At 45.2% G+C, this 26928-nt stretch overlaps 1 protein-coding gene across 1 annotated transcript in view; it reads right to left on the reverse strand.

The window, feature by feature from the left end:
- Positions 1-16360: 16360 nt before the first annotated feature.
- Positions 16361-26928, reverse strand: part of LOC126273411 (translation initiation factor IF-2-like) — a 64344-nt gene continuing 53776 nt past the window's right edge. The window contains exon 4 of the mRNA XM_049976962.1: positions 16361-16753. Coding sequence (XP_049832919.1) covers positions 16361-16753 — 393 coding nt within the window. The remainder of the gene's footprint in view (positions 16754-26928) is intronic.

The raw sequence follows: 26928 nt of genomic DNA on the forward strand, positions 1-26928 counted from the left end.
TTTTCAATGTTCTCCTCATTTCGCGATGTTGAAGGGCGTCCAGAACGAGCTTGGTCTTCAACACACATCTCACCACGTTTAAAGCGCCCAAACCAATCGAAAACCTCTGTGCGGCTCATAGCGTCCTCCTGGAAAGCTTCCTGAAGCATTTGGTGTGTCTCCGTTGCAGTTTTTTTTAACCAGGAAACAAAATTTCACACACACTCTTTGTTCTTTTAAAGTTGCCATAACGACTTCGCAGAGGTAACCCGCCAACAGTTAGAGAAACACAATGTCACATTTGCACGTTCAGCTCTACACTGACGCCGTCTGCACAGCTGTTTCATGAAGGTCTCTACTAACACCATCTAGCGTGAGAACCCTGCACTACGTCTACGAGTGGCAGCGTCCTCGGAGTCCGGTTTCTTTTGGGTCTCCCCTCATATATATATATATATCATGTCGCGCTGGGTAGTCGCGCGTTCTGAGGTGCCCTGGTACGGTTCGCGTCGCTTCCCCCGTCGGAGGTTCGAGTCTTCTCTCGGGCAGGGGTGTGTGTGTTGTCCTTAGCGTAAGTTACATTAGGAACTTAGCACCACCACCAAGAAACATCATCCGGTAAGTCAACAACGCGGACGGAAGCGGTCGGGACAGACGGTCGTTAAAGAGCACTGTAACGAAAAATGAGAGAACAATAGCTGAATAAGTCACTATAACACTGAATGTCGGATTCGTGAACCCTGTTATTGTTATGGTCTTCAGAGCAAAGATAGTCTGATGCAACTCTCCACGCTACTCTATCCCATGCAAGCCTCTTCATCTCCAAATAACCACTGCAACCCACATCCTTCTGAATCTGCTTAGTGTATTCATATTTTGGCCTCCCTCTACAATTTTTGCCCTCCACGCATCCCTCCAATATTAAATTGGTGATCCCTTGATGCCTCAGAACATTTCCTACCAACTGATCCCTTCTTCTAGTCAAGTTGTGCCACAAATTCCTATTCTCCCCAATTCTGTCCAGTACCTACTCATGGAGATCTATACGCTGGGAATTGCAGGGCCAGCTGGAATTTCATAGCCAGTCGTCAGTGATGCAAATGACTGAAACCGGAAAACGTGGTGTCGAAGCCATAAAACCTGGACTGTGGAGCACTTGAACAAAGTCATTTGGCTGGATAGTTTTGTTTCACACAGTTTCCAGCTTCTACATCTACGTCTACATTTATACTTCGCAAGCCACCCAACGGTGTGTGGCGGAGGGCACTTTACGTGCCATTGTCATTACCTCCCTTTCCTGTTCCAGTCGCGTATTGTTAGCGGCAAGAACGACTGCAGGAAAGCCTCCGTGCGCGCTCGAATCTCTCTAATTTTACTTTCGTGATCTCCTCGGGAGGTATAGGTAGAGGGAAGCAATATATTCGATACCTCATCTAGAAACCCACCCTCTCGAAACCTGGACAACAAGCTACACCGCGATGCAGAGCGCCTCTCTTGCAGAGTCTTGCTAAACATCTCCGTAACGCTATAACACTTACCAAATAACCCTGTGACGAAACACGCAGCTCTTCTTTGGATCTTCTCTATCTCCTCTGTCAACCCGACCTGGTACGGATCCCACACTGATGAGCAATACTCAAGTCTAGGTCGAACGAGTTTTTTGTAAGCCACCTCCTTTGTTCATGGACTACATTTTCTAAGGACTCTCCCAATGAATCTCAACCCGGAACTCGCCTTACCAACAATTAATTTTATATGATCATTCCACTTCGAATCCTTCCGTACGCGTACTCCCAGATATTTTAAACAAGTAACTGCTACCAGTGTTTGTTCCGCTATCATATACTCATACAATAGAGGATTCTTCTTTCTATGTATTCGCAATACATTACATTTGTCTACGTTAAGGATCAGTTGCAACTCCTTGCACCAAGTGCCTATCCGCTGCAGATCTTCCTGCATTTCGCTTTAATTTTCTAATGCTGCAACTTCTCTGTATACTACAGCATCATCCGCGAAAAGCCGCATGGAACTTCCGACACTATCTACTAGGTCATTTATATATATTGTGAAAAACAATGGTCCTATAACACTCCCCTGTGGCACGCCAGAGGTTACTTTAACGTCTGTAGACGTCTCTCCATTGATAACAACATGCTGTGTTCTGTTTGCTAAAAACTCTTCAATCCAGCCACACAGCCGATGTTTCGTAGGCTCTTACATTGTTTATCAGGCGACAATGCGGAACTGTATCGAACGCCTTCCGGAAGTCAAGGAAAATGGCATCTACCTGGGAGCCAGTATCTAATATTTTCTGGGTCTCATGATCAAATAAAGCGAGTTGGGTCTCACACGATCGCTGTTTCCGGAATCCATGTTGATTCCTACAGAGTAGATTCCGGGTTTCCAGAAATGACATGATACGAGAGCAAAAAACTTGTTCTAAAATTCTACAACAGATCTATGTCAGAGATATAGGCCTACAGTTTTGCGCATCTGCTCGACGACCCTTCTTGAAAACTGGAAATACCTGTGCTCTTTTCCAATCATTTGGAACCTTCCGTTCCTCTAGAGACTTGCGGTACACGGCTGTTAGAAGGGGGGCAAATTCTTTCGCGTACTCTGTGTAGAATCGAATTGGTATCCCGTGAGGTCCAGTGGACTTTCCTCTGTTGAGTGATTTCAGTTGCTTTTCTATTCCTTGGACACTTATTTCGATGTCAGCCATTTTTTCGTTCGTGCGAGGATTTAGAGAAGGAACTTCCTCTGTGAAACAGCTTTGGAAAAAGGTGTTTAGTATTTCAGCTTTACGAGTGTCATCCTCTGTTTCAATGCCATTGTCATCCCAAAGTGCCTGGATATGATGTTTCAATCCACTCACTGATTTAACGTAAGACCAGAACTTCCTAGGATTTTCTGTCAAGTCGGTACATAGAATTTTACTTTCGAATTCACTGAACGCTTCACGCATAGCCCTCCTTACGCTAACTTTGACATCGTTTAGGTTCTGTTTGTCTGAGAGGTTTTGGCTGCGACTTCCGGTAGAGTTTACTTGCCAAGAGTGAAACATGGCGGCGATTCTGTGATGATTTAGATTTTCTTATCGTGATATCCCATGGGCACCATTAGTACTCTGCAATGTCGCCTTACTGCCAAAGATTATCTACATCTACATCTACATCCATACTCCGCAAGCCACCTGACGGTGTGAGGCGGAGGGTACTCTGAGTACCTCTATCGGTTCTCCCTTCTATTCCAGTCTCGTCTTGTACGTGGAAAGAAGGATTGTCGGTATGCTTCTGTGTGGGCTCTAATCTCTCTGATTTTATCCTCATGGTCTCTTCGCGAGATATACGTGGGAGGGAGCAATATACTGCTTGACTCTTCGGTGAAGGTATGTTCTCGAAACTTTAACAAAAGCACGTACCGTGCTACTGAGCGTCTCTCCTGCAGAGTCTTCCATTGGAGTTTATCTATCATCTCCGTAACGCTTTCGCGATTACTAAATGATCCTGTAACGAAGCGCGCTGCTCTCCGTTGGATCTTCTCTATCTCATCTATCAACCCTATCTGGTGCGGATCCCACACTGCTGAGCAGTATTCAAGCAGTGGGCGAACAAGCGTACTGAAACCTACTTCCTTTGTTGTCGGGTTGCATTTCCTTAGGATTCTTCCAATGAATCTCAGTCTGGCATCTGCTTTACCGACGATCAACTTTATATCATCATTCCATTTTAAATAACTCCTAATGCGTACTCCCAGATAATTTATGGAATTAACTGCTTCCAGTTGCTGACCTACTATTTTGTAGCTAAATGATAAGGGACCTATCTTTCTATGTATTCGCATCACATTACACTTGTCTACATTGAGATTCAATTGCCATTCCGTGCACCATGCGTCAATTCGCTGCAGATCCTCCTGCATTTCAGTACAATTTTCCATTGTTGCAACCTCTCGATACACCACAGCATCATCTGCAAAAAGCCTCAGTGAACTTCGGATGTCATTCACCAGGTCATTTATGTATATTGTGAATAGCAACGGTCCTATGACACTCCCCTGCGGCACACCTGAAATCACTCTTACTTCGGAAGACTTCTCTCCATTGAGAATGACATGCTGCGTTCTGTTATCTAGGAACTCCTCAATCCAATCACACAATTGATCTGATAGTCCGTATGCTCTTACTTTGTTCATTAAACGACTGTGGGGAACTGTGTCAAACGCCTTGCGGAAGTCAAGAAACACGGCATCTACCTGTGAACCCGTGTCTAAGGCCCTCTGAGTGTCGTGGACGAATAGCGCTAGCTGGCTTTCACATGACCGTCTTTTTCGAAACCCCTGCTGATTCCTACAGAGTAGATTTCTAGTCTCCAGAAAAGACATTATACTCGAACATAATACGTGTTCCAAAATTCTACAACTGATCGACGTTAGAATATAGGTCTATAGTTCTGCACATCTGTTCGACGTCCCTTCTTGAAAACGGGGATGACCTGTGCCCTTTTCCAATCCTTTGGAACGCTTCGCTCTTCTAGAGACCTACGGTACACCGCTGCAAGAAGGGGGGCAAGTTCCTTCGCGTACTCTGTGTAAAATCGAACTGGTATCCCATCAGGACCAGCGGCCTTTCCTCTTTTGAGCGATTTTAATTGTTTCTCTATCCCTCTGTCGTCTATTTCGATATCTACCATTTTGTCAACTGTGCGACAATCTAGAGAAGGAAGCACAGTGCAGTCTTCCTCTGTGAAACAGCTTTGGAAGAAGACATTTAGTATTTCGGCCTTTAGTCTGTCATCCTCTGTTTCAGTACCATTTTGGTCACAGAGTGTCTGGACATTTTGTTTTGATCCACCTACCGCTTTGACATAGGACCAAAATTTCTTAGGATTTTCTGCCAAGTCAGTACATAGAACTTTACTTTCGAATTCATTGAAAGCCTCTCGCATAGCCCTCCTCACACTACATTTCGCTTCGCGTAATTTTTGTTTGTCTGCAAGGCTTTGGCTATGTTTATGTTTGCTGTGAAGTTCCCTTTGCTTCCGCAGCAGTTTTCTAACTCGGTTGTTGTACCACGGTGGCTCTTTTCCATCTCTTATGATCTTGCTTGGCACATACTCATCTAACGCATATTGTACGATGGTTTTGAACTTTGTCCACTGATCCTCAACACTATCTGTACTTTAGACAAAACTTTTGTATTGAGCCGTCAGGTACTCTGTAATCTGCTTTTAGTCACTTTTGCTAAACAGAAAAATCTTCCTACCTTTTTTAATATTTCTATTTACGGCTGAAATCATCGATGCAGTAACCGCTTTATGATCGCTGATTCCCTGTTCTGCATTAACTGATTCAAATAGTTCGGGTCTGTTTGTCACCAGAAGGTCTAATATATTATCGCCAAGAGTTGGTTCTCTGTTTAACTGCTCAAGGTAGTATGCAGATAAAGCACTCTAAAAAAATTTCACTGGATTCTTTGTCCCTGCCACCCATTATGAACATTTGAACCTCCCAGTCTATATCTGGCAAATTAAAATCTCCACCCAGAACTATAACATGGTGGGGAAATCTACTCGAAATACTTTTCAAATTATCCTTCAAGTGCTCAGCCACAACAGTTGCTGAGCCAAGGGGCCTATAGAGACGTTCAATGACCATGTCTGAGCCTGCTTTAACCGTGACCTTCACCCAGATTATTTCACATTTCGGATCTCCGTCAATTTCCATCGATACTATTGCACTTCTTATCGCTATAAACACGCCTCCCCCTTCACTTTCCAGCCTGTCTCTGCAGTATACATTCCAATCTGAGTTTAGGATTTCATTACTGTTTACATGTGGTTTCAGCCAGTGGGCGTTGTGACCGTTTATTAATGAGAGCAGTTCTGGGATCTTTCTATAGACGCTCCAGCAGTTTACTATTAGCAGATTAATAGTGTTATTCCCTGTTGCATTTTGCCTACTCCTGCCTTGCCGCGTCTCAGGAGGCGTCTTGTCGGGCCTAGGGAGGGAATTCTCTAACCTAAAAAAACGTCATGTGCACTACACACGTACTCCGCTACCCTCGTACCCGCTTCCGGCGTGTAGTGCACGCCTGACCTATTCAGGGGGACCCTACATTTCTTCACCCGATAGCGGAGGTCGAGAAATTTGCACCCCAGCTCTCCGCAGAATCGTCTGAGCCTCTGGTTTAAGCCTTCCACTCGGCTCCAAACCAGAGGATCGCGATCGGTTCTGGGAACGATACTAAAAATAGTTAGCTCTGATTCCATCCTGCGAGCGAGGCTTTCCGCCTTCATCAACTCCGCCAACCGCCTGTACGAACTGAGGATGACCTCTGAACCCAGACGGCAGGAGTCATTGGTGCCGACATGAGCAACAATTTGCAGTCGGGTGCACCCAGTGCTCTCTATCGCCGCCGGTAGGGCCTCCTCCACATCTCGGATGAGACCCCCCGGCAAGCAGACAGAGTGAACACTGGCCTTCTAACCCGACCTTTCTGCTATTTCCCTAAGGGGCTCCATCACCCGCCTAACGTTGGAGCTCTCAATAACTAATAAACCCCTCCCCCCGTGTGCTTGCTCGGACCTTGCCGAAGGAGCAGCCACATGTCCACTCACAGGCAGAGCGGGCGATGCCACACGGCCAGCCTCCACATTGACCCTCCGCCTCGTGCGCCGCGAACGCCGCTGAACCCGCCACTCCCCTTGGGGAGAGGGTGGCCCAACCGCGCCCGGTACCCGCGAAGATGTCTCGACAGCAGGGACAGTGGGTGAAGCATGTAACACCTGGGGTGTACCTTGCGACGCACCAGACTCCCCACTGCCGCTACATTCCGAGGCAGCAGCCTGAAGACGGCTGACCGCGGCCATCAACACGCTCAGCTGTTCGCGAAGAGTGGCCAGCTCCTCCTGCGTCCGTACACAGCAGTCACACATCCTATCCATCCTAAGGAATCAGTTTACTGAAGAGACTTAATCAACTTTTAACTAGACTGCTAATTCACTAAAGGCGGCTGATTATTGACTAAACTGTGATTGCTAACCACTTCTTGTAGAAAACAATGAAAATAGCACTACCTGTCTCTGGACTGTATTCAAAACAAACACTAGCACTACTAGCACTATGGCTGACTAAAGGGACTCTCTGACTATTCAAAACAAACACGAAATCTATGGAACACTATTACTAGCACTCGACAATTAAAGCTTCCTAAAAGCAAAAACACACCGAAGAAGAAGTGACAAGTAAGAAAAATACAATTAATACTTAAATTAAGGTAACTCGCTGCACAGCAGACGTGAAGCAGACGGCGGTTAGGGCGACCATTTCGGCTGATCAGGTCCACCCCATGGCGCAATGTTTGCTCACGAGAGGTGATACTGCCTTCCAAAGTGACTGAGCCACTGTTCATATGCCTCGCATCGTCCAGGACTGGTTATGTAAGAACGATGCTGAATTGTCGTATCTCCCCTGGCTACCACAGTCAACGGGTACAATATTATTAAGTCTTTGTGGTGTACTTTGGAGAGAAGAGTGCGTGATAGCGATTCACCTTCACCATCGTTACCTGAACTTGCGTCTGTTTTGCAGGAAGAGCGGTGAAAGATTTCCTTAAAAAGCACACAGGACCTTCATTTACACCAGGGCTTCCCAACGTGTGGTCCGCGGACCCCTTAAGGGTCCTCCGGCTCTTTCTAGGGGGTCCGTGGCCACCTTTCACCAAATCGTGTAAAATAATGAGTAAAATTATTGAATAAAAATGTGAAAATCAGCATGTGTACTTTTACTTCAGGTCGTATTCCCGAGCAGCCTTTGCGGTTCCTAAGTGAGAACGTATGCAAAGTTTAGTGCCGGGGAATGCGGCTTCTAGGCGCTTCAGTGTGGAACCGCGCGACCGCTACGGTCGAAAATAAAAGAAAACGCCAAGAATTGCAGCAGTAGTCATCGAGCTCTCCACAGATACGCTTTAGCTGCGAAACAAATGCCTGTTTCGCTCAAGAAAGTTTTAGACGAATCCATTCAAATCATTAACTACATAAAACCAAGGCCGCTGAAGTCAAGACTTTTCACAATACTGTGTGAAGATATGGGAAGCCTTCTCCAAACAGAAGTGAGGTGGCTCTCACGTGGGAATGCACTCTCTCGGTTGTACGAATTAAGATTGGTAGTCTTAGCTTTCCTTTTGGAGCATAACACCAAATTAGCGGACCTTATTAATGGCGAAAATTGGCAGTGTGTACCTGCCTATTTGTCAGATATTTTCTCCAAAATGAACGAAATGAATATTTCACTCCAAGGGCAAAGTGAAACAAAGTTCACGGCTATCGACAAAGTTCGAGCATTCAAGAGGAAAATCGATTTTTGGGCAGAGAGTGTCGAGAAGGGGGAGGTCGACTGTTTTCCTCTTCTCGAGGAGTTTTTGAGAAACAAAACATCGGTGCTTGGGAAGAATTTGTTTCATTAAATCCTGGAACATCTCCGAAGCTTGATGTCATTTTTGGAGCATTATTTCCCAACAGCTGAAGATGACAAGCTGCAGAAATACGAATGGGTGGTCAACGCATTCACTGTATCGAAAAAGCCGAACATTCTATCATCAAATGAATATGAGTTGTTGATAGAAATTGCCACAGACCCTACCTAGAAATCAAGTTTTGACATTGACCGTTACTCACACCTTTGGATCCGTTTGGATAACAAGAAATACTACCCCCTTGTTGAAAAGGCAAAACGTGTACTTCTTCCGTTTGCCACAACATACATGTGTGAATCTGGATTCTCGATCTAAGCTGCCCACATAACTAATTTCCGAAGCTGTCTAGATGCGGAACCAGACATCCGTCTCCAGCTGTCAAGAATTGAACCCAACTTTTCAAAATTGTGTCATCACTCTCAACCATCACATTAGGATTCCATTATTATTCCTACAGACTCATCTACAGTAAAGAAGAAAGCATTTTTCTTCGTAGATGCTCAGTGAACATACCTGAACTATAACTCTGTAGGAATTTTGTTTCTGTCTTTTGTCATTTACAAAATAATTATTAATTGAATTCTGTTGGCATTGATATTTTTGTTACGAAAATTAAAATGATCTCTAAAGCTAATTTCTTTTCTTTATAATATATCCTGTCCTCTCAGTTAAAAATATGGCCTGCCTGTACTTCAATTACAATTACTTGCTATTGCTCTGACACTATATTCTGGAAGCTGGCTGCGAGAGTAAACAAATGAGGACTTCTTACGTGCCATCTTGAAAAAGGTTAACCTCCTCTGCCAGAATTGGTTCCTTTGAGAACAAAAGGCTTATGTTTTGTGAAATGCTTTGTCTTCTTTTATAGAAATAAGAGAGTCCGTCTGTTTGTTTTCCTAATTTGCTTACAGTCGAGGCTGACTGCCAGGATATAGTGTCCAAGTAGTAGTTGAAGTTGCCAGCTGTGGCTAAACTGTTGCCACGCCGCCTGCCAGTTGCCAGCTACCAACTGGCAGTACACTGCTGCAACGCTGCCTGCTAGCTGCCGGCTATGGACTGACAGCTGCCGTTCAATAGATACGCAAAGACGTAAAAATAACTAGACTTCCTGAGCTGTTTGCATGGGTACGAAAATCTACTGTGGAACTGGAAAACGGCTTTATAAACGCAGATTTCCAGAATCGATTTTGAAGTGTTTACTTGACCAACCAAAAGCGGAAATGGGGCGTCGGCTTACGAAATCCGGTTTTGGAAATGCATGTAAACTAGGTGAATGTATTCCCACACATCGCACACAATAGTCCTTTAAAAGCAATGTGTTTGTATCCCGAATCATAGGTCTGCCTCTTTTCTTCACAGCCGCACGCAATCTAAGGCGCCATGTCGTCGTGAATTGCGCAGCCGCTCCCGCCGGAGGTTCGAGTCCTCCCACGGGCATGTGTGTGTGTGTTATCCTCAGCGGAAGTTAAACTTAGGTTAATAGTGTGTAAGACTAGGGACTGATGACCTCAGCAGTTAAGTGCCATAGACTTTATATACATTTGAACATTTTTCTTCGGATTTCATGAGAAACCACACACACACACACACACACACACACACACACACACACACACACGCGCGCGCGTTGGACGTGACGTTGATTGCTCTTGGAGGAAGGCCGGTCCAACGTGTGAAATGTCAATTACCAAGTAATTTTAATCAGGCTATAGTGTGTTGAACAAAGGGGGTAAATCCACTAGTAAGTGTCTGTATACAGTGGGGATTCAAATTGGATCGTTAATTTCAAGTTGTTTTCATTCATCTGTAAACCAAATATTATTGATACTTCAGGAGTTTGAGGAGGGGGGGGGGGCATTGGGAGCATGGCACTTGCATTAAGAAGCTTTGTTCCCATGGGTTTCACTCTGAAATTTAAAGTTACTGTGCTATTGACTGACTAGAGGTCCGCCATGGATTTTCGACTGAAGAAGGGGTCCACCAGCTGAAAAGGTTGGGAAGCCCTGATTTACACAATCCGAGACAGCTGAAGGATGTTTTGAATGCTAACGCTTTTCCTACATCGTATTAGGCATGATAGTGTGGTGTGTTTTTAGCGTTTTCATATTTTTCCGTCCACTGCGCCTATGTGGCGTGAAAAGTGGCAGTGTACACTGAGCGGTAAAACGTGTAAGGTCCTCCACATAACTGTTTTTGAAAGAACCGCTGAATTTCGGTTACACAACAAGTAGTACAAATTTAAAAGTTGTCGGTAACAGTGCGTATGATTTGTCTACATCAACTAGGAATATTGTACACACATGGTACTCTTAAAAAATGTTCAAATGTGTGTGAAATCTTATGGGACTTTACTACTAAAGTCATCAGTCCCTAAGCTTACACACTACTTAACCTAAATTATCCTAAGGACAAACACACACACACACCCATGCCCGAGGGAGGACTCGAACCTCCGCCAGGACCAGCCGCACAGCATGGTACTCTAAGACCTACGTCGTCTTAATAGGACGCAACTCTGTTTTTCGAAATTGACTGGAAAACTGTCCTCGACCCTTATATCTGAAGAACGCGTCGTGCCCTACTAGCAGTGGGGCCTCAGTGTGGGAGAAATGCTGCTGTTTGCGATCTGTGGCGGTTGGTTTCTTATACGCAAAGGACCGAGCCGATAGTCTGCCTTCAGCTTGTTCGGCACATCCACACATTGTGCACGTGAGGACATGGTTTGTCTGCGACGACAATTCAAACAAGATCTTTGAGCCCTGTCAGGATAGCGCTACAGATGCTGCAGCGACGGATCTCCCTCTTGTCCTTATAGAAGGTCATCAATCTTAGGCACCCACCCTACAAGAAACATTTCGAAACTGCAAAGACTCCCGTCTCTGATGACCTCGTCGTCGAGGGGACATTGAACTATCGTGTTTTTTCATCCCAACTACACAATTTTAAATACTGTTCTATGACATGTTGTGCTTCCGGCTACCAACCATACTAACTGGGCAACGTTAATCAAAAAGTTAACTTCGCTAATCGTTAATCCGTTGCTAAAAAAGTTAACTTCGTTAAGCGTTACTTCACAGGAGATTGATCGCAAGGTAAAGTTACTCGTAAATCGTTTACTGGTAATAGTAAACTTCGTGTTGTGAGTATAGTGAAATGAACAAGGGAATCGAACACATTACCGTTGCTTAAATTAAACTACTTTGGTTGGGGACGTGTCGGTAAGACGTCGACGATAAAGAAACAGTTTAGTTTTATAGTTATTTACTTATCACGGTAGACTCAAAATCTGGGGGAATAACATAAGGTGCATATATCCCTTTCATGAACATCAACATGTTCAAAGTTCTCTTCGAAGGGCGAGGTTCATTTAGGGGACAACATGTTTTTGTCCACAGAAAAAAGCCGTTCCACTGCAGCACTCGAGGGCATAGGGGTATTATATTTAATAAACAATTTTACTAAAACCTTTTCAGCAAGAAACAACGCATCGTTAAGGCTCGAATTGTGAGCCATAATTGTCGATGTTTTAGGCAAGCACAGACTTCAAGAGAACACTATTTGTTTACGCGATCTGGATATAAAATTAATGTAATTACTTAAATGCGTCCACGGATTTCCATCAGTTGCAGAGCTGCAGTCTGACTGCATGCTTTAGTTTCCACCGTCAATCCAGTAACAGAAAGAACTCAGAAAAAACAATTAACATCTAACACCTAGTTATTCTCGCTCTCAGTCGTTTGTTAACATCAATCGTTCGCTCCTCGGTCTTACCACACACTTAAACGACCCACACTTGTCAGTAAATGATTTCCGTTGCGGCGCTGCGTCATTTTGTCGCAAATAGTAGGTACCTAATTAACGATTAACGGACGCAAGAGAAGTTGGCGGAACTTAGAAGAGTCCGTTAACGTTTGTTACAATTAACTTAAAAATTAATCCGTTGCTAGAAAAGTTAACTTCGTTAACCAACGATTATCGGGTTAAGGGTCATGTCGCTAACTACGGCAACCATCATGTGCACACGCCGAACCCCTCTCATCGTTGCATCCACGCTGGCAATGGTGTCTGTTGCGAACAGGCGCCGTTCAGTTCTTCTCAACGGTTAATGAGCCACAGCACGCCACACAAACTGAAATACTTACCTCAGTACAAAGGCTGCATATCCTCTTGTATTGTAATGAGTGTTCCTCGTACGCTGCGAAGGAAACGAATAAAGCACCTCTTCTCGTTTGACTTCCACGTCTTTAGTACAACAGCCATCTTTCCGGATTTGCAAATGACGTATTTCAGAATGGCTATTCCAAACGACTTGGTCTCAGCAAAATCGTTGTTTGTCTCCAGTAGGTGAAGCCGAGACCCTAATGCGAGAATCCTGCGGCACTACACACTAGGCAAGATAGCTGGAACAGTGGCGGATCAGGAAACATTTATTGTAAATTGAGAAATCGTTATTTCAACGAAAACTGTAACCACTGTTTATTTTTGTTACATGTATTTGGATATGGCAAAAATTTATATACAGTGTTCATATTTAATAATAACAACAATAAGAATAACAACAGCAGTCTTATCTTTATTGTTACACGGAACGTACCGTGGAATACTTGGTGCAATGGAGTTACGCTCCCTATGTACATATTTACATTGTCTACGTCCAGCTAAGTAATTAATTTGCTAAAGTAATGCTGGACAATTGATAGATTATAATTAATTGCCCGTCAGTCATCTTTCTATCAAAAGGACGCTAAAATAACAAATGAAGAAAGTTACAAAAGACTATCTCTGTGTTGATATTATTTTAGATGTTGGCAAAACTACGTAGACGGTTGAAAGTGTTTATAACAATAGGGTTGCTTCCGTTATTTTCAGAAAGTGAGAAATTAAAGTCTGGTTTTCAATATTTCAGCGATACTCAGAAGGCCGTTCGAAAATACATACACTGAAAGCAGATGGTGAAATTATGCAAAACAGCCGCGAATATGTGAAAATTCAAAAAAAAAAAAAAAGATTCAAATGGCTCTGAGCACTATGGGACTTAACATCTATGGTCATCAGTCCCCTAGAACTTAGAACTACTTAAACCTAACTAACCTAAGGACATCACACAACACCCAGCCATCACGAGGCAGAGAAAATCCCTGACCCCGCCGGGAATCGAACCCGGGCGTGGGAAGCGAGAACGCTACCGCACGACCACGAGATGCGGGCTGTGTGTGAAAATTGTGTGGTCGTATTCCTGTAAAGTAAAAATAATTTCGAATACCTATTATACTGCGTCAGTTCTTTTCTGAATGCGATGTGATCGTAAGAGTCTTCCTCACTGGCTTGATTTTTTAAAACTTTGGTAATGCGAAGGACCGCATAGTTTTTCTTTCAAGTTATGCACTGCTTCCACGAGCTGATTCTCCTGTATGTCTGCAATTCTGTGTGACATTATTGTCATATAATGCTATGTGACATCAATTCAGTTTTCGCCCACTATTTTGCCGTCACATCTGTGAGCACTTGAATTGAGTACACGGAGAGGGAGCTTCGCACCTTCCTAGCGGTGCAAGTGGGGCTCCGATCTCGGGTCTCGTTTGTCGGCAGACGGCAGTCGGTGATTCTCATTAGGTCAAGCAAGTTTCCCTGGGGTATTCAGAAACTTACGCAGAAGCCAGTCTGTGGCCCGCCTTCATGGGAATACGGACTGCATAGCACTGCGTACTGGACCGTGAACCACATTACCACCTGCTGGAGATAGAAGCAGGACATTTTATTTTTGCTTTCTGCGTTACTTCAAAGGCTGACACATCTTGGTGCCTAGCATGGGAGTGTCGGTTGCATTTAACTCCAGAAATCTGATTCATCCAATGAGATTGTGTCGCCTGACCTAGCACATGGGCCAACCAATTAAAATATCACTGCTTCAGCCCAGTGCCAATCTCACGATGGTAAAATATACGTGTTGTACACAAAAAAGTGGGAAGTTTGCTGCGCTTCTCCCATATTCGGTAAATTTTGCCACATTTGTCGTTCTTTGCACTGGCAGTAGCTTGAAGTCACCCCATTAGTCGCTGAATTTTTTAAAGGTTGGAAGTTGAGGAAGAGAAAGTAAGTTCTTGGGCATTCGGACACAAACAGCGGAGGGGTCGAGAGACCTGCAGATACGGACAGCTGGAGGAGATTTGACCTGACTACCAGCTGGGGCTGCTCAGCATACGTTGCTGATCACGAGGAGATGTAACAGTTCTCATACCGTGCCGTAATGCAATCTGCGATCTGAGCAGCACGCTTCTCTTATGTTTATGGCAGGTCACTTGCGTTGCTGATTTAATTCCAACTTGTATTATGTTTCGATAATGTCATCTCTCTGAGCTGCACAGATAAGGATGTCAAGGTCTTCATTCTCCATGCAGTCTCCCTTTCGATTTGTTACCTCTCACAGTGTTAGCATCACTTCCTAATTCAATTAATATTGTTTCTTTGACCACTTCTGATTAACCTTTGTGGATCTTAAAGAGAAAATAAAATTCTGTTAAAGACAGACTTGATTTCCATTTCAAGATCCTAAAATTGTCCTACAACTTTCCTGGTTAAGTGACCCATTAAAAAATTAGTATAATCAGGTACACTACCAAGTTGTGCTTTGCCTTGTAGCTGCTGTCCTTGCTTACAATGGTCAAGTACAAGGATAATTTAATTATTACTTTGAGGAAGCAGTGAGCATTGCATACATTCGGCTTATGTAGCACGACGCTGCTCAACAGCACTTAAAAGACTTGGGAAGCACCAGTTGTACTGCGGCTACTAATAACATTCCGTACTCTGGGCTCGCTACATTTTAGTATCACCTTCCAAATAATCTGAACGAATGGGCTCCCGAAAATATGGTGTGCTAGTTAATAAGGGTACGATTTTTAGTTCCACAAAGTCTAATATGCAATTCAAATTTTTCGGATATTCGATTTTTATTGAAAAACTATTTTCAGTAGCTCAACGAAGTTAATGTGGAGACAACCTCTGGTCAATTACATTGTATACCTAAGTCTCAATGTTGCTATTGTTAATGGATTTCTTCGATTAATTCTGTAACTTTACTTCTAGCGATTTCCTCTAGTCTAGAGGTCACAGTGCCGTAGTGTTGATCAATTGAGTGAACCCATTCGTGGTTTTGTCCCTCACTTGGGACAGGTCATACTAGTCTCTGGAAACAAAGACATTTTAAATATAAGAATGCACTTGTCTAAAAGTACAACTTTTTAATTCAGTAATAGTCTTCTAGGATTTGCCGACAGTAACGTGCCGAAGACGAAAAAATTACTCCCGGATCTGCGCGAACGAGTTCAAATGTCTTCCGGGGGGGGGGGGGGGGGGGGCAGTTGCCCCCACCCCTCCTGTCCCTGGCTGGGTACGCCCATGGCTGAAAGGCTTCAACTTGTAGGGCTTTTAACATGTCGGTCACGCTCTTTTGAATGTTCTGCTGAGTCCCAAAATGTCGTCGTTTTAAGAGATATTTTAATTTCGGCGAAAGAAGGAAGTCACAAAGACTCAGATCATGTAAATAGGGGGGGCTGTGGAATAACAAGAATACCTTTTGAGAAAAAAAATTCCGTAATGGAAGTGATCGTGTGAAGTGGGGCGTTGTCATGATGCAGCATCCACTTGTCTGCAATGCCCGGTCTCACTCGATTCACCCTTGTCTCGAGTCTTTCACGGATATCTTTGCAAAAAAACTTGGTTGACAGTTTGGATCGGAGGACCATATTCTGTATACACGATACCTTTCTGCAATATTTACTTTTGTGATAAACTTGCGATGAACAGAGTTCAGTTCATTCGAATAGTACGGACCCAAGCAACCACCGGAGGAGCCACAAAATGAGATACGAGAGAGAGAGCAGTAGTAGTGGATGTGTGTGGTCAGACGGCGGCGACCTCGAGGCGCGCCTTCCTGGCGGCGAGCAGCGCGTGCGGCGACGGCGACGGCGGGCCGCAGCCGGGCTCCGGCGAGACGCCGCGCTCGAACGTGAGCAGCACGGCGGGCCACTGGCGGCGGTCGCGCGCGTCTGCTGCGGCCACGACGCGCCGGCGCGCCAGCTGCTGCTGCTGCTGCTGCGCGAGGCGGCGCGCGCGCCGGAAGCTTAGCAGGCCGCGCAGCTCGCCGCTGAGCCCGCCGCGCGCGGCAGTGGGGGACGCGGCGCGCTTCGGCGCCGGGGAGGCCGGCGGCGCCGCCGACACCCACCACAGCTCGCGGCGGCCGCGCGGGTCCACGCGCGTCAACAGCCGCCCGCCCGCCCCCAGCTCGCGGCCGACCTGCGGGAAGAGGCAGGGCCACTCAAAGGCCGGTTGCGCATACGGCGGATTTGATCAAACCAGTTCACACAAGTTTACTGCTTTATTTGAAGTATTTGTTGCTCTTAAGAAATGAACAGAGTGAGAATTATAAGTTTGTTGTTATTACGTCGACGAATGAAAAGGAGAAAAAATAATCGATTAATTTGGGTTCATCCAATTAATGAAAGAAGAAGGGAGGCTGGAGCTTTCTACACGTTGTTTGAAGACTTGAGACAGGATGACCCGAAATTCTTCAATTATTTCAGAATGTCCGTGTCTGCCTTTGACAGGCTTCATGGGCGGTTGAAAGATACTATTCAGCGGAAAAATACCAAAATGACGAATTCTATTCAGCCTGTAGAAATGCTGCCAATAACACTGACGTACGTTTGGGACAATCATTTTCAAACTAGTTTTAAAGTAACGGTGTTTACTGATAAAATTCCGAAGAAAGATACAAAATACCTACCTTACCAAAACTTTAAATAAACAAACACCCATTAGTACACAATATAGTGTTAGACATGGATGTCCATTGTAGTGGATGAATTCATTATCTATGTCTAGACCTAAGCATGTCTGAAAGAAGAAACCAGTTATCAACTGTGAACACCACGACTCGACCCTATTCATACTGAACAAAACAGCTGTCGACGGTAGAAAAACCGCTACGTGTGTAAGCCTGCATTTGGTCAAGTGCGCCACTACTTTGGCCGTGGCTGTGGAATTGCCGTCGGCGCCAGTGGCAGCCAGCGGTCACACAGCTACCACCGACGGCAGATTTACCGCTCGTTTTTCCTTCCACTTAATGTGCAAGCTCTGACTTACTCCTGTACACCACTGCGGGAACGGTGGCGACCGTCAGTTGACCGCTGCGGAAAAATCCGCATTGTGTGTGCAACCGACCAAAGATTCGGAATCCTATGAGCTGACGTTCAACGATTCGGAAGCCCACTCGTGATGCAAATATACAACACTGGCCATTAAAATTGCTACACCAAGAAGAAATGCAGATGATAAACGGGTATTCATTAGATAAATATATTATATTAGAACTGACATGTGATTACATTTTCACACAATTTGGGTGCATAGATCCTGAGAAATCAGTGGCACCTCTGGCGGTAATAACGGCCTTGATACGCCTGGGCATTGAGTCAAACAGAGCTTGGATGGCGTGTACAGGTACAGCTGCCCATGCAGCTTCAACACGATACCACAGATCTTAAAGAGTAGTGACTGGCGTATTGTGACGAGCCAGTTGCTCGGCCACCATTCACCAGGCGTTCTCAATTGGTGAGAGATCTGGAGAATGTGCTGGCCAGGGCAGCAGTCGAACATTTTCTGTAGCCAGAAAGGCCCGTACAGGACCTGCAACATGCGGTCGTGCATTATCTTGTTGAAATGTAGGGTTTCGCAGGGATCGAATGAAGGGTACAGACACGGGTCGTAACACATCTGAAATGTAACGTCCACTGTTCAAAGTGCCGTCAATGCGAACAAGAGATGACCGAGACGTGTAACCAATGGCAGCCCATACCATCACGCCGGGTGATACGCTAGTATCGGGATGACGAATAATCGCTTCCAATGTGCGTTCACCGCGATGTCGCCAAACACGGATGCGACCATCGTGATGCTGTAAACACAACCTGGATTCACGCGAAAAAATGAAGTTTTGCCATTCGTGCACCCAGGTTCGTCGTTGAGTACACCATCGCAGGCGCTCCTGTCTCTGATGCAGCGTCAAGGGTAACTGCAGCCACGGTCTCCGAGCTGATAGTCCATGCTGCTGCAAACGTCGTGAACTGTTCGTGCAGATGGTTGTTGTCTTGCAAACGTCCCCATCTGTTGACTCAGAGATCGAGACGTTGCTGCACGATTCGTTAGAGCCATACGGATAAGATGCCTGTCATATCGACTGCTAGTGATACGAGGCCGTTGGGATCCAGCACGGCGTTCCCTATTACCCTCCTGAATCCACCGATTCCATATTCTGCTAAGAGTCATTCGATCTCGACCAACGCGAGCAGCAATGTCGCGATACGATAAACCGCAGTCGCGATAGGCTACAATCCGGCCTTTATCAAAGTCGTAAACGTGATGGTACGCATTTCTCCTCCTTAGACGAGGCATCACAACAACGTTTCACCAGGCAATGTAGATCAACTGCTGTTTGTGTATGAGAAATCGGTTGGAAACTTCCTCATGTCAGCACGTTGTAGGTGTCGCCAGCGGTGCCAACCTGGTGTGAATGCTCTGAAAAGGTAATCGTTTGCATATCACAGCATCTTCTTCCTGTCGGTTAAATTTCGCGTCTGCAGCACAGTATCTTCGTGGTGTGCACATGAATGGCCAGTAGTGTACATCGAGGTGACAGAAGTCGTGGGACACCTCCAAATAGCATGTCGAATCTCCTTTTCACAGGCGTAGTGCAGCAACCCGACGTGGCATGCACTCAACAAGTCGTTGGAAGTCTCCTGCACAAATACTGAGCCATGCTGCCTCTATAGCCGTCCATAATTGCGAAAATCGTGCCCGTGCAGGATTTTGTTCACGAACTGACCTCTCGATTATGTCGTATAAATGTTCAACAGGATACATGTTGGGCATTCTCGGTAGTCAAATCATTCGCTCTAATTGTCCAGAACGTCCTTAAAACCAATTGCGAACAAGTCTGGCCCGGCGACATGGCGCATTATCATCCATAAAAATTCCATCGTTATTCGGAAACAAGAAATAAAAACTTTCAGGTTCGTCGATGACATTGTAATTCTGTCAGAGACAGCAAAGGACTTGGAAGAGCAGTTGAACGGAATGGACAGTGTCTTGAAAGGAGGATATAAGATGAACATCAACAAAAGCAAAACGAGGATAATGGAATGTAGTCGAATTAAATCGGGTGATCCTGAGGGAATTAGATTAGGAAATGAGACGCTTAAAGTAGTAAATGAATTTTGCTATTTGGGGAGCAAGTGTCAGGAAGTCGTTTCTGAAAGTATTTGTATGGAGTGTAGCCATGTATGGCAGTGAAACATGGACGATAAATAGTTTGGACAAGAAGATAATACAAGCTTTCAGTCCCCTAGAACTTAGAACTACTTAAACTTAACTAACCTAAGGACATCACACACATCCATGCCCGAGGCAGGATTCGAACCTGCGACCTTAGCGGTCGCGCGGTTCCAGACTGTAGCGCCTAGAACCGCTCGGCCACCCCGGCCGGCATACAAGCTTTCGAAATGTGGTGCTACAGAAGGATGCTGAATATTAGATGGGTAGATCATATAACTAATGAGGAGGTAATGAATAGAATTGGGGAGAACAGGAGTTTGTGGCACAACTTGACTACAAGAAGGTATCGGTTGGTAGGACAGGTTCTGGGGCAACAAGGGATCACCAATTTAGTATTGGAACTCAGCGTGGACGGTAAAAATCATAGAGGGAGACCAAGAGATGAATACACTAAGCAGATTCAGAAGGATGTAGGTTGCAGTAGGTACTGGGAGATGAAGAAGCTTGCACAGGATAGAACAGCATGGAGAGCTGCATCAAATGTCGCAAGACTGAAGATCACAACAACAACAACATTTGGAAACATAAAGTCCATGAATGGCTGCAGATGGTCTCCAAATAGCCGAACATAGCTGTTTCCAATCAACCATCGGTTCAGTTGGACAACAGGATCCAGTCCATTCCATGTAAATACAACCTGCACCATTCTGGAGCCATCATGTCGGACACATTTTCGCATGAATCACATGAGTGCAAATGACAGCTCCGCCAAGGCACTGCCCTTTCATACTTTCTGCACACGATACTACCGCCATCTGTATACGTACCTATTGCTATCCCACGATTGTTGTCATTGTATTACAAGGTATTACAACGGTCGCCCAGAAAGTAAGTCACGATTTTTTTTCTCAGCCCACAATAATGTTGCAAATGTGAAATATTAGATACGAATCTAAAAAGTTATCAGTGAAGCATGCCGTGTCAAATTCTGATAAAATCCCTGGCTTTCTACGGTTTCCTTCATCCTCGTCGTTAGAGACTAAGCCTGACCGCCGTGAAATTGGCGAAGCTCCAACATTTTGGGCAAAAGAACGGCACATGACTAACTGAATTACATCATGATGACATCACAGAAATAGCGCCTACTGAGGTGGCATCCTCTTCGTCCATATATTATGTTTGCACTGATTTCAGTGTTGGCTTTTCTTTCTTCATTGTTATTTCATCCCTGACGTCCGATGACGAAGAGACATGGGCTGTCAATTGTAGAACATTCCGTTCTTAAGCCAAGAGCTTTTGAGAAATATAACAAAGACAGATAGAAATGTTATTAAAGGAGCAACATTACACATGGTTTTAAAAACAATAAATACAATGGATTTTGCAGGTGTCTACATAAAAAATACTGAGACTGTTTTCTTTTTTACATTAAAAATCAAAGGACTAACAACTAAAAAATGAAAATATATACATTTCAAAAACATATTCCAGCAGGGTGAAATTCTTCTAGGAAAAACAATTGTACTTTCACTTAAAATCTGAAGGACTTGCAAAGGGAGAGAAGGACTTCAAGAGGAGAAAATGTGTGCCATAGGGTCGATAGATGTGGAAAGAAAATTGTAGGGGTCCTTTAGGCAAGAAAAGTCTGGAGGTGAAGGTAGTTGTTGGGAAGACAATAGGCGGTAAAGACAGAAGGTGAGAGGACAATGGTGTGTGGATAGCATAGTGGTATCAAGAGGAAAAGGCTGAGAATGCTTAGAGAAGAAAAAGGAGAGAAGAGCCCTCAAGTGGAGTGGGATAGGTGTGAAGAAAAGGCACGGTAGCATACCAGGGCTGGCGATAAGAGGAGAGAAAATGGGACTATTGGTATCTAGTTTGCAGATAGCATAGAAGATGTGGAGGTGGCCGATGTGGGTGTAGAGGGTTGAGAATTTGGTAAGATGATAGAGGATCCATATGGGGGAAGATAAATGGATGCGGAAACCGAAACGGTATGGATGGCGTTTGAGGAATTGAAGGGACTTATAGAACTTTGGTGAGGTGAAGATCAATGCAACATTTGCATAGCGAAGGATGGGTCGTATCAGAGGTGGATTTAGAGGGATTGTTGGGATTTCTGGAGTGTAGGGTAGAGGGCGAGGAAAGCGGTGTCATCGGCAAACTGAGGGATGTGGACTGATGGAGGTGATTTGGGCATATCAGCAGTGTAGATGAGGTAAGGGTGAGGAGAGTGAAGCCTTGGGACACTTGTCCAATGTGATAGAAGATATGGACATTGGTATTATTAACAGTGACAAAGGATGGCGATTAGACAGAAAGGATGCAATAAGATGGACCTGGATTTTAAAAAGAAGACCAGAATGCCAGCCCAAGTCGTACAGTTCCTCGAGAACAAGGGAGACAAAGACAGGAGATCTGCGGGAGCTGAGCTGTTAAGCTAGGAGATGGGTGAGTTGCAGCAGCTGTATATCAGAGGAAAAAAACTGGGATAGAAGCCACGCTTGTTAATGAGAAAGAGGTTGTATTGATTCAGGTGCTGACGGATGCGCTGGGAGAGGATAGATTTGAATATTATGCTAAACGCTGAGGTGAGCCAGATGGGGCAGTAGGAGGGCATGTCAGTAATGGGGTTTGTGCAGTTTGAGGGAAAGTAGGATTTTAGAAGTTTTCCATTTTTAAGGATAGTAACATGTGGAGAGGTTACAAGTGTGACTAGAAACGAGAGGGGGCATTCTTTAGTAACACAGCAATAAGTAGGAAAAGTGTTGCATTTTTTATGGAGTACTTGTTTTATGCCAAGTGCTGTGATTGGTGTATTTAATTCTGTTTTTGGCAAGTTTTCCAAGGACTGGAAGCTGGGAGCTATGGACAGCACAGCGAAGTTTGTGTGAGGCGACACAACAACACCCAGTCATCTAGAGGTAGGGAAAATCCCTGACGACAGGTCAGGGAATCAAACCGGAAAGCGCGGGAAGAGAGAACGCTACCGCAAGACCACGAGCTTAGGAGAGACACCCGACAAAATTACAACAGCGCAACTCCAGCAATTCGTCGAACTATTGTGCATAAAGTGGTAACTACAACTCTGCTGAACACCCGAACCATACCGGTAAGGAGCATGAATTGTTGAATGAGTTTTCACTCTACAGCTGAGTGTGCGCTGATATGAAACTTCCTGGCAGATTAAAACTGTATGGCGGACCAAGACTCGAACTCGGGACCTTTGCCTTTTGTGGGCAAGGCCTCTACCATCTGAGCTACTCAAGCATGACTGACGACCCGGCCTCACAGTTTCAGTTTTGCCAGTACCTCGTCCAGAAGAACTTCTGGGAAGTTTGGAAGGTAGGAGACGAGGTACTGGCGCAATCTGCCAGGAAGTTTCAGAATGAATTGTTGATTTCGGGATAATGACAAGTTCAAACCTGTCTCCAGGGGCAAGAAGTTGGTGGCGAAAATTGAAATGTAGTACTGCTGATAATTACACTTCTGGCCATTAAAATTGCTACACCACGAAGACATGCTACAGACGAAAAATTTATCGGACAGGAAGATGATGCTGTGATATGCAAATGATTACCTTTTCAGAGCATTCACAAAAGGTTGGCGCCGGTGACGAGACCTACAACGTACTGACATGAGGAAAGTTTCCAACCGATTTCTCATACACAAACAGCAGTTGACCAGCGTTGCCCGGTGAAACGTTGTTGTGATGCCTCGTCTAAGGAGGAGAAATGCGTACCATCACGTTTCCGACTTTGATAAAGGTCAGATTGTAGCCTATCGCGACTGCGGTTTATCGTATCGCGACATTGCTGCTCGCGTCGGTCGAGATGCAATGACTGTTAGCAGAATATGGAATCTATGGGTTCAGGAGCGTAATACGGAACGCCGTGCTAGATCCCAATGGCCTCGTATCACTAGCAGTCGAGATGACAGGCATCTTGTCCGCATGTCTGTAAAGGATCGTGCAGCCACGTCTCGATTCCTGAGTGAGCAGATGGGGTCGTTTGCAAGACAACCATCTGCACGAACAGTTCGACGACGTTTGCAGCAGCACGGTCTATCAGCTCGGAGACCATTTTTGCGGTTACCCTTGACGCTGCAACACAGACAGGAGCGCCTGCGATGGTGTACTCAACGTCGAACCTGGGTGCATGAATGGCAAAACGTCAATTTTTCGGATGAATCTGTTTCCAGCATCGTTCGTAGTAACAGACGGCAAATCATCGAGTAAAACTGAAGTGATATCAGGTGTTCCCCAGGGAAGCGTCCTGGGACCTCTACTGTTCCTGATCTATATAAATGACCTGGGTGACAATCTGAGCAGTTCTCTTAGGTTGTTCGCAGATGATGCTGTAATTTACCGTCTAGTAAGGTCATCCGAAGACCAGTATCAGCTGCAAAGCGATTTAGAAAAGATTGCTGTATGGTGTGTCAGGTGGCAGTTGACGCCAAATAACGAAAAGTGTGAGATGATCCACATGAGTTCCAAAAGAAGTCCGTTGGAATTCGATTACTCGATAAATAGTACAATACTCAAGGCTGTCAATTCAACTAAGTACCTGGGTGTTAAAATTACGAACAATTTCAGTTGGAAGGACCACATAGATAATATTGTCGGGAAGGCGAGCCAAAGGTTGCGTTTCATTGGCAGGACACTTAGAAGATGCAACAAGTCCACTAAAGAGACAGCTTACACTACACTCGTTCGTCCTCTGTTAGAATATTGCTGCGCGGTGTGGGATCCTTACCAGGTGGGATTGACGGAGGACATCGAGAGGGTGCAAAGAAGGGCAGCTCGTTTTGTATTATCGCGTTATAGAGGAGAGAGAGTGGCAGATATGATACACGAGTTGGGATGGAAGTCATTACAGCATAGACGTTTTTCGTCGCGGCGAGAGCTTTTTACGAAATTTCAGTCACCAACTTTCTCTTACGAATGCGAAAATATTTTGTTGAGCCCAACCTACATAGGTAGGAATGATCATCAAAATAAAATAAGAGAAATCAGTGCTCGAACAGAAAGGTTTAGGTGTTCGTTTTTCCCGCTCGCTGTTCGGGAGTGGAATAGTAGAGAGATAGTATGATTGTGGTTCGATGAACCCTCTGCCAAGCACTTAAATGTGAATTGCAGAGTAGTCATGTAGATGGTCGCATCCGTGTTTGGCGACATCGCGGTCAACGCACATTGGACGCGTGTATTCGTCATCGCCATACTAGCGTATCACCCGGCTTTTTGGTATGGAGTGCCATTGGTTACACGTCTCGGTCACCTCTTGTTCGCATTGACGGCACTTTGAACAGTGGACGTTACATTTCAGATGTGTTACGACCCTTGGCTCTACTCTTTATTCGATCCCTGCGAAACCCTACATTTCAACAAGATAATGCACGACCGCATGTTGCCGGTCCTGTACGGGCCTTTCTGGATACAGAAAATGTTCAACTGCTGCCCTGGCCAGCACATTCTCCAGATCTCTCACCAATTGAAAACGTCTGGTCAATGGTGGCCGAGCAACTGGCTCGTCACAATACGCCAGTCACTACTCTTGATGAACTGTGGTATCGTATTGAAGCTGCATGGGCAGCTGTACCTGTACACGCCGTCCAAGCTCTGTTTGACTCAATGCCCAAGCGTATCAACGCCGTTATTACGGCCAGAGGTGGTTGTTCTGGGTACTGATTTCTCATGAGCTACGCATCCAAATTGCGTGAAAATGTAATCAAATGTCAGTTCTAGTATAATATATTTGTCCAATGAATATCCGTTTATCATCTGCATTTCTTCTTGGTGTAGCAATTTTAATGACCAAGAGTGTAGTTGTGGTTCGCTGTTTAACGTTTCCCTAGTTAACCTTCGGAGCACCGTGTCGCGTAATTTATCGGTAAGAGTCGGGGTCGTGAGTGATTCTTTTCCGGATGCCACTGCGGCGCAAAGGACGAGACAAGGAGCGCTCCAGGCTGCGGCCGCTGTCGACTGAGGTCGTCGGCCGGTGGCGAGCGAGCGACGACCGCTGCCTGCCGGCACCGGATGTCATCCTCTCGCTCAGCTCTCGTCGAGACACAGAACGTGTCATTATACTCCACACGCACGCGTCAAGGTCAAACACGAGTAGGCTGCATAACATGACATACGCAAGCCGTTGTTATGGCCTCAACTACATTGAAGCGTCAAAGAAACTGGTATAGGCATGCGTATTCAAATACAGAGATATATAAACAGGCAGAATACGACGCTGCGGCATGAAACGCCCATGTAAAACAACAAGTGTGTGACACAGTTGTTAGATCGGTTACTGCTGCTACAATGGCAGCTTATCAAGATTTAAGTGAGTCTGAACGTGGTGTTACAGCCAGCGCACGAGCATCTCCGATGTAGCGATGAAGTGGGGATTTTCCCGTAAGACCTTTTAAGGAGTGTACCGTGAATATCCGGTAAAACATCAAATCTCCAATATATCCGGTAAAACATCAAATCTCCAATATCGCTTCAGCTGGAAAATGATCCTGCAAGAACCGGCCCAACGACGACTGAAGAGAACCGTTGAACGTGACAGAAGCGCAAGCCTTCCGCAAATTGCTGTAGATTTCAATGCGAGGCCATCAGTAAGTGTCAGCGCGCGAACCATTCGACGAAACATCATCGATATCAGCTTTCGGAACTGAGAACCCCATTCGTGTACTCTTGATGACTGCGCGACGCAAAGCTTTACGCCTCGCCTGGGCCCGTCAACACCTCGACATTGGACTGTTGATGACTGGAAACATGCCGCCTGGTCGGACGAGTCTCGTTTCAAATTGTATCGAGCGGATGGACATGTATGGGTATGGAGCATTGTCAATATAAACTAAAGGCTACGCCTTGTCGACTTAGCCACGTCCCTCTCTCCATTGTCATCCTCTTCAATTCTTCATACGGTTTTATCCCCATACCTTCTATGATGTTATTAAAATACGTTGCTCTTTGCCTGCCTCCTGGTTTTTTCCCTAAAACTTCTTCAAATACATTGTTTAGGAACTGGTTGTGTCTCGTTACGTGCCCCATCATTTTCATTTTCTTTTATGGAGACAACCTTATGAATCCATGGACCCGGCGTGTCAGCAGAGGACTGTTCAAGCTGGTGGAGGCTCTGTAATGG

This window comes from Schistocerca gregaria, chromosome 5 (assembly GCF_023897955.1).
Source record: "Schistocerca gregaria isolate iqSchGreg1 chromosome 5, iqSchGreg1.2, whole genome shotgun sequence".
Lineage (NCBI taxonomy): Eukaryota > Metazoa > Arthropoda > Insecta > Orthoptera > Acrididae > Schistocerca > Schistocerca gregaria.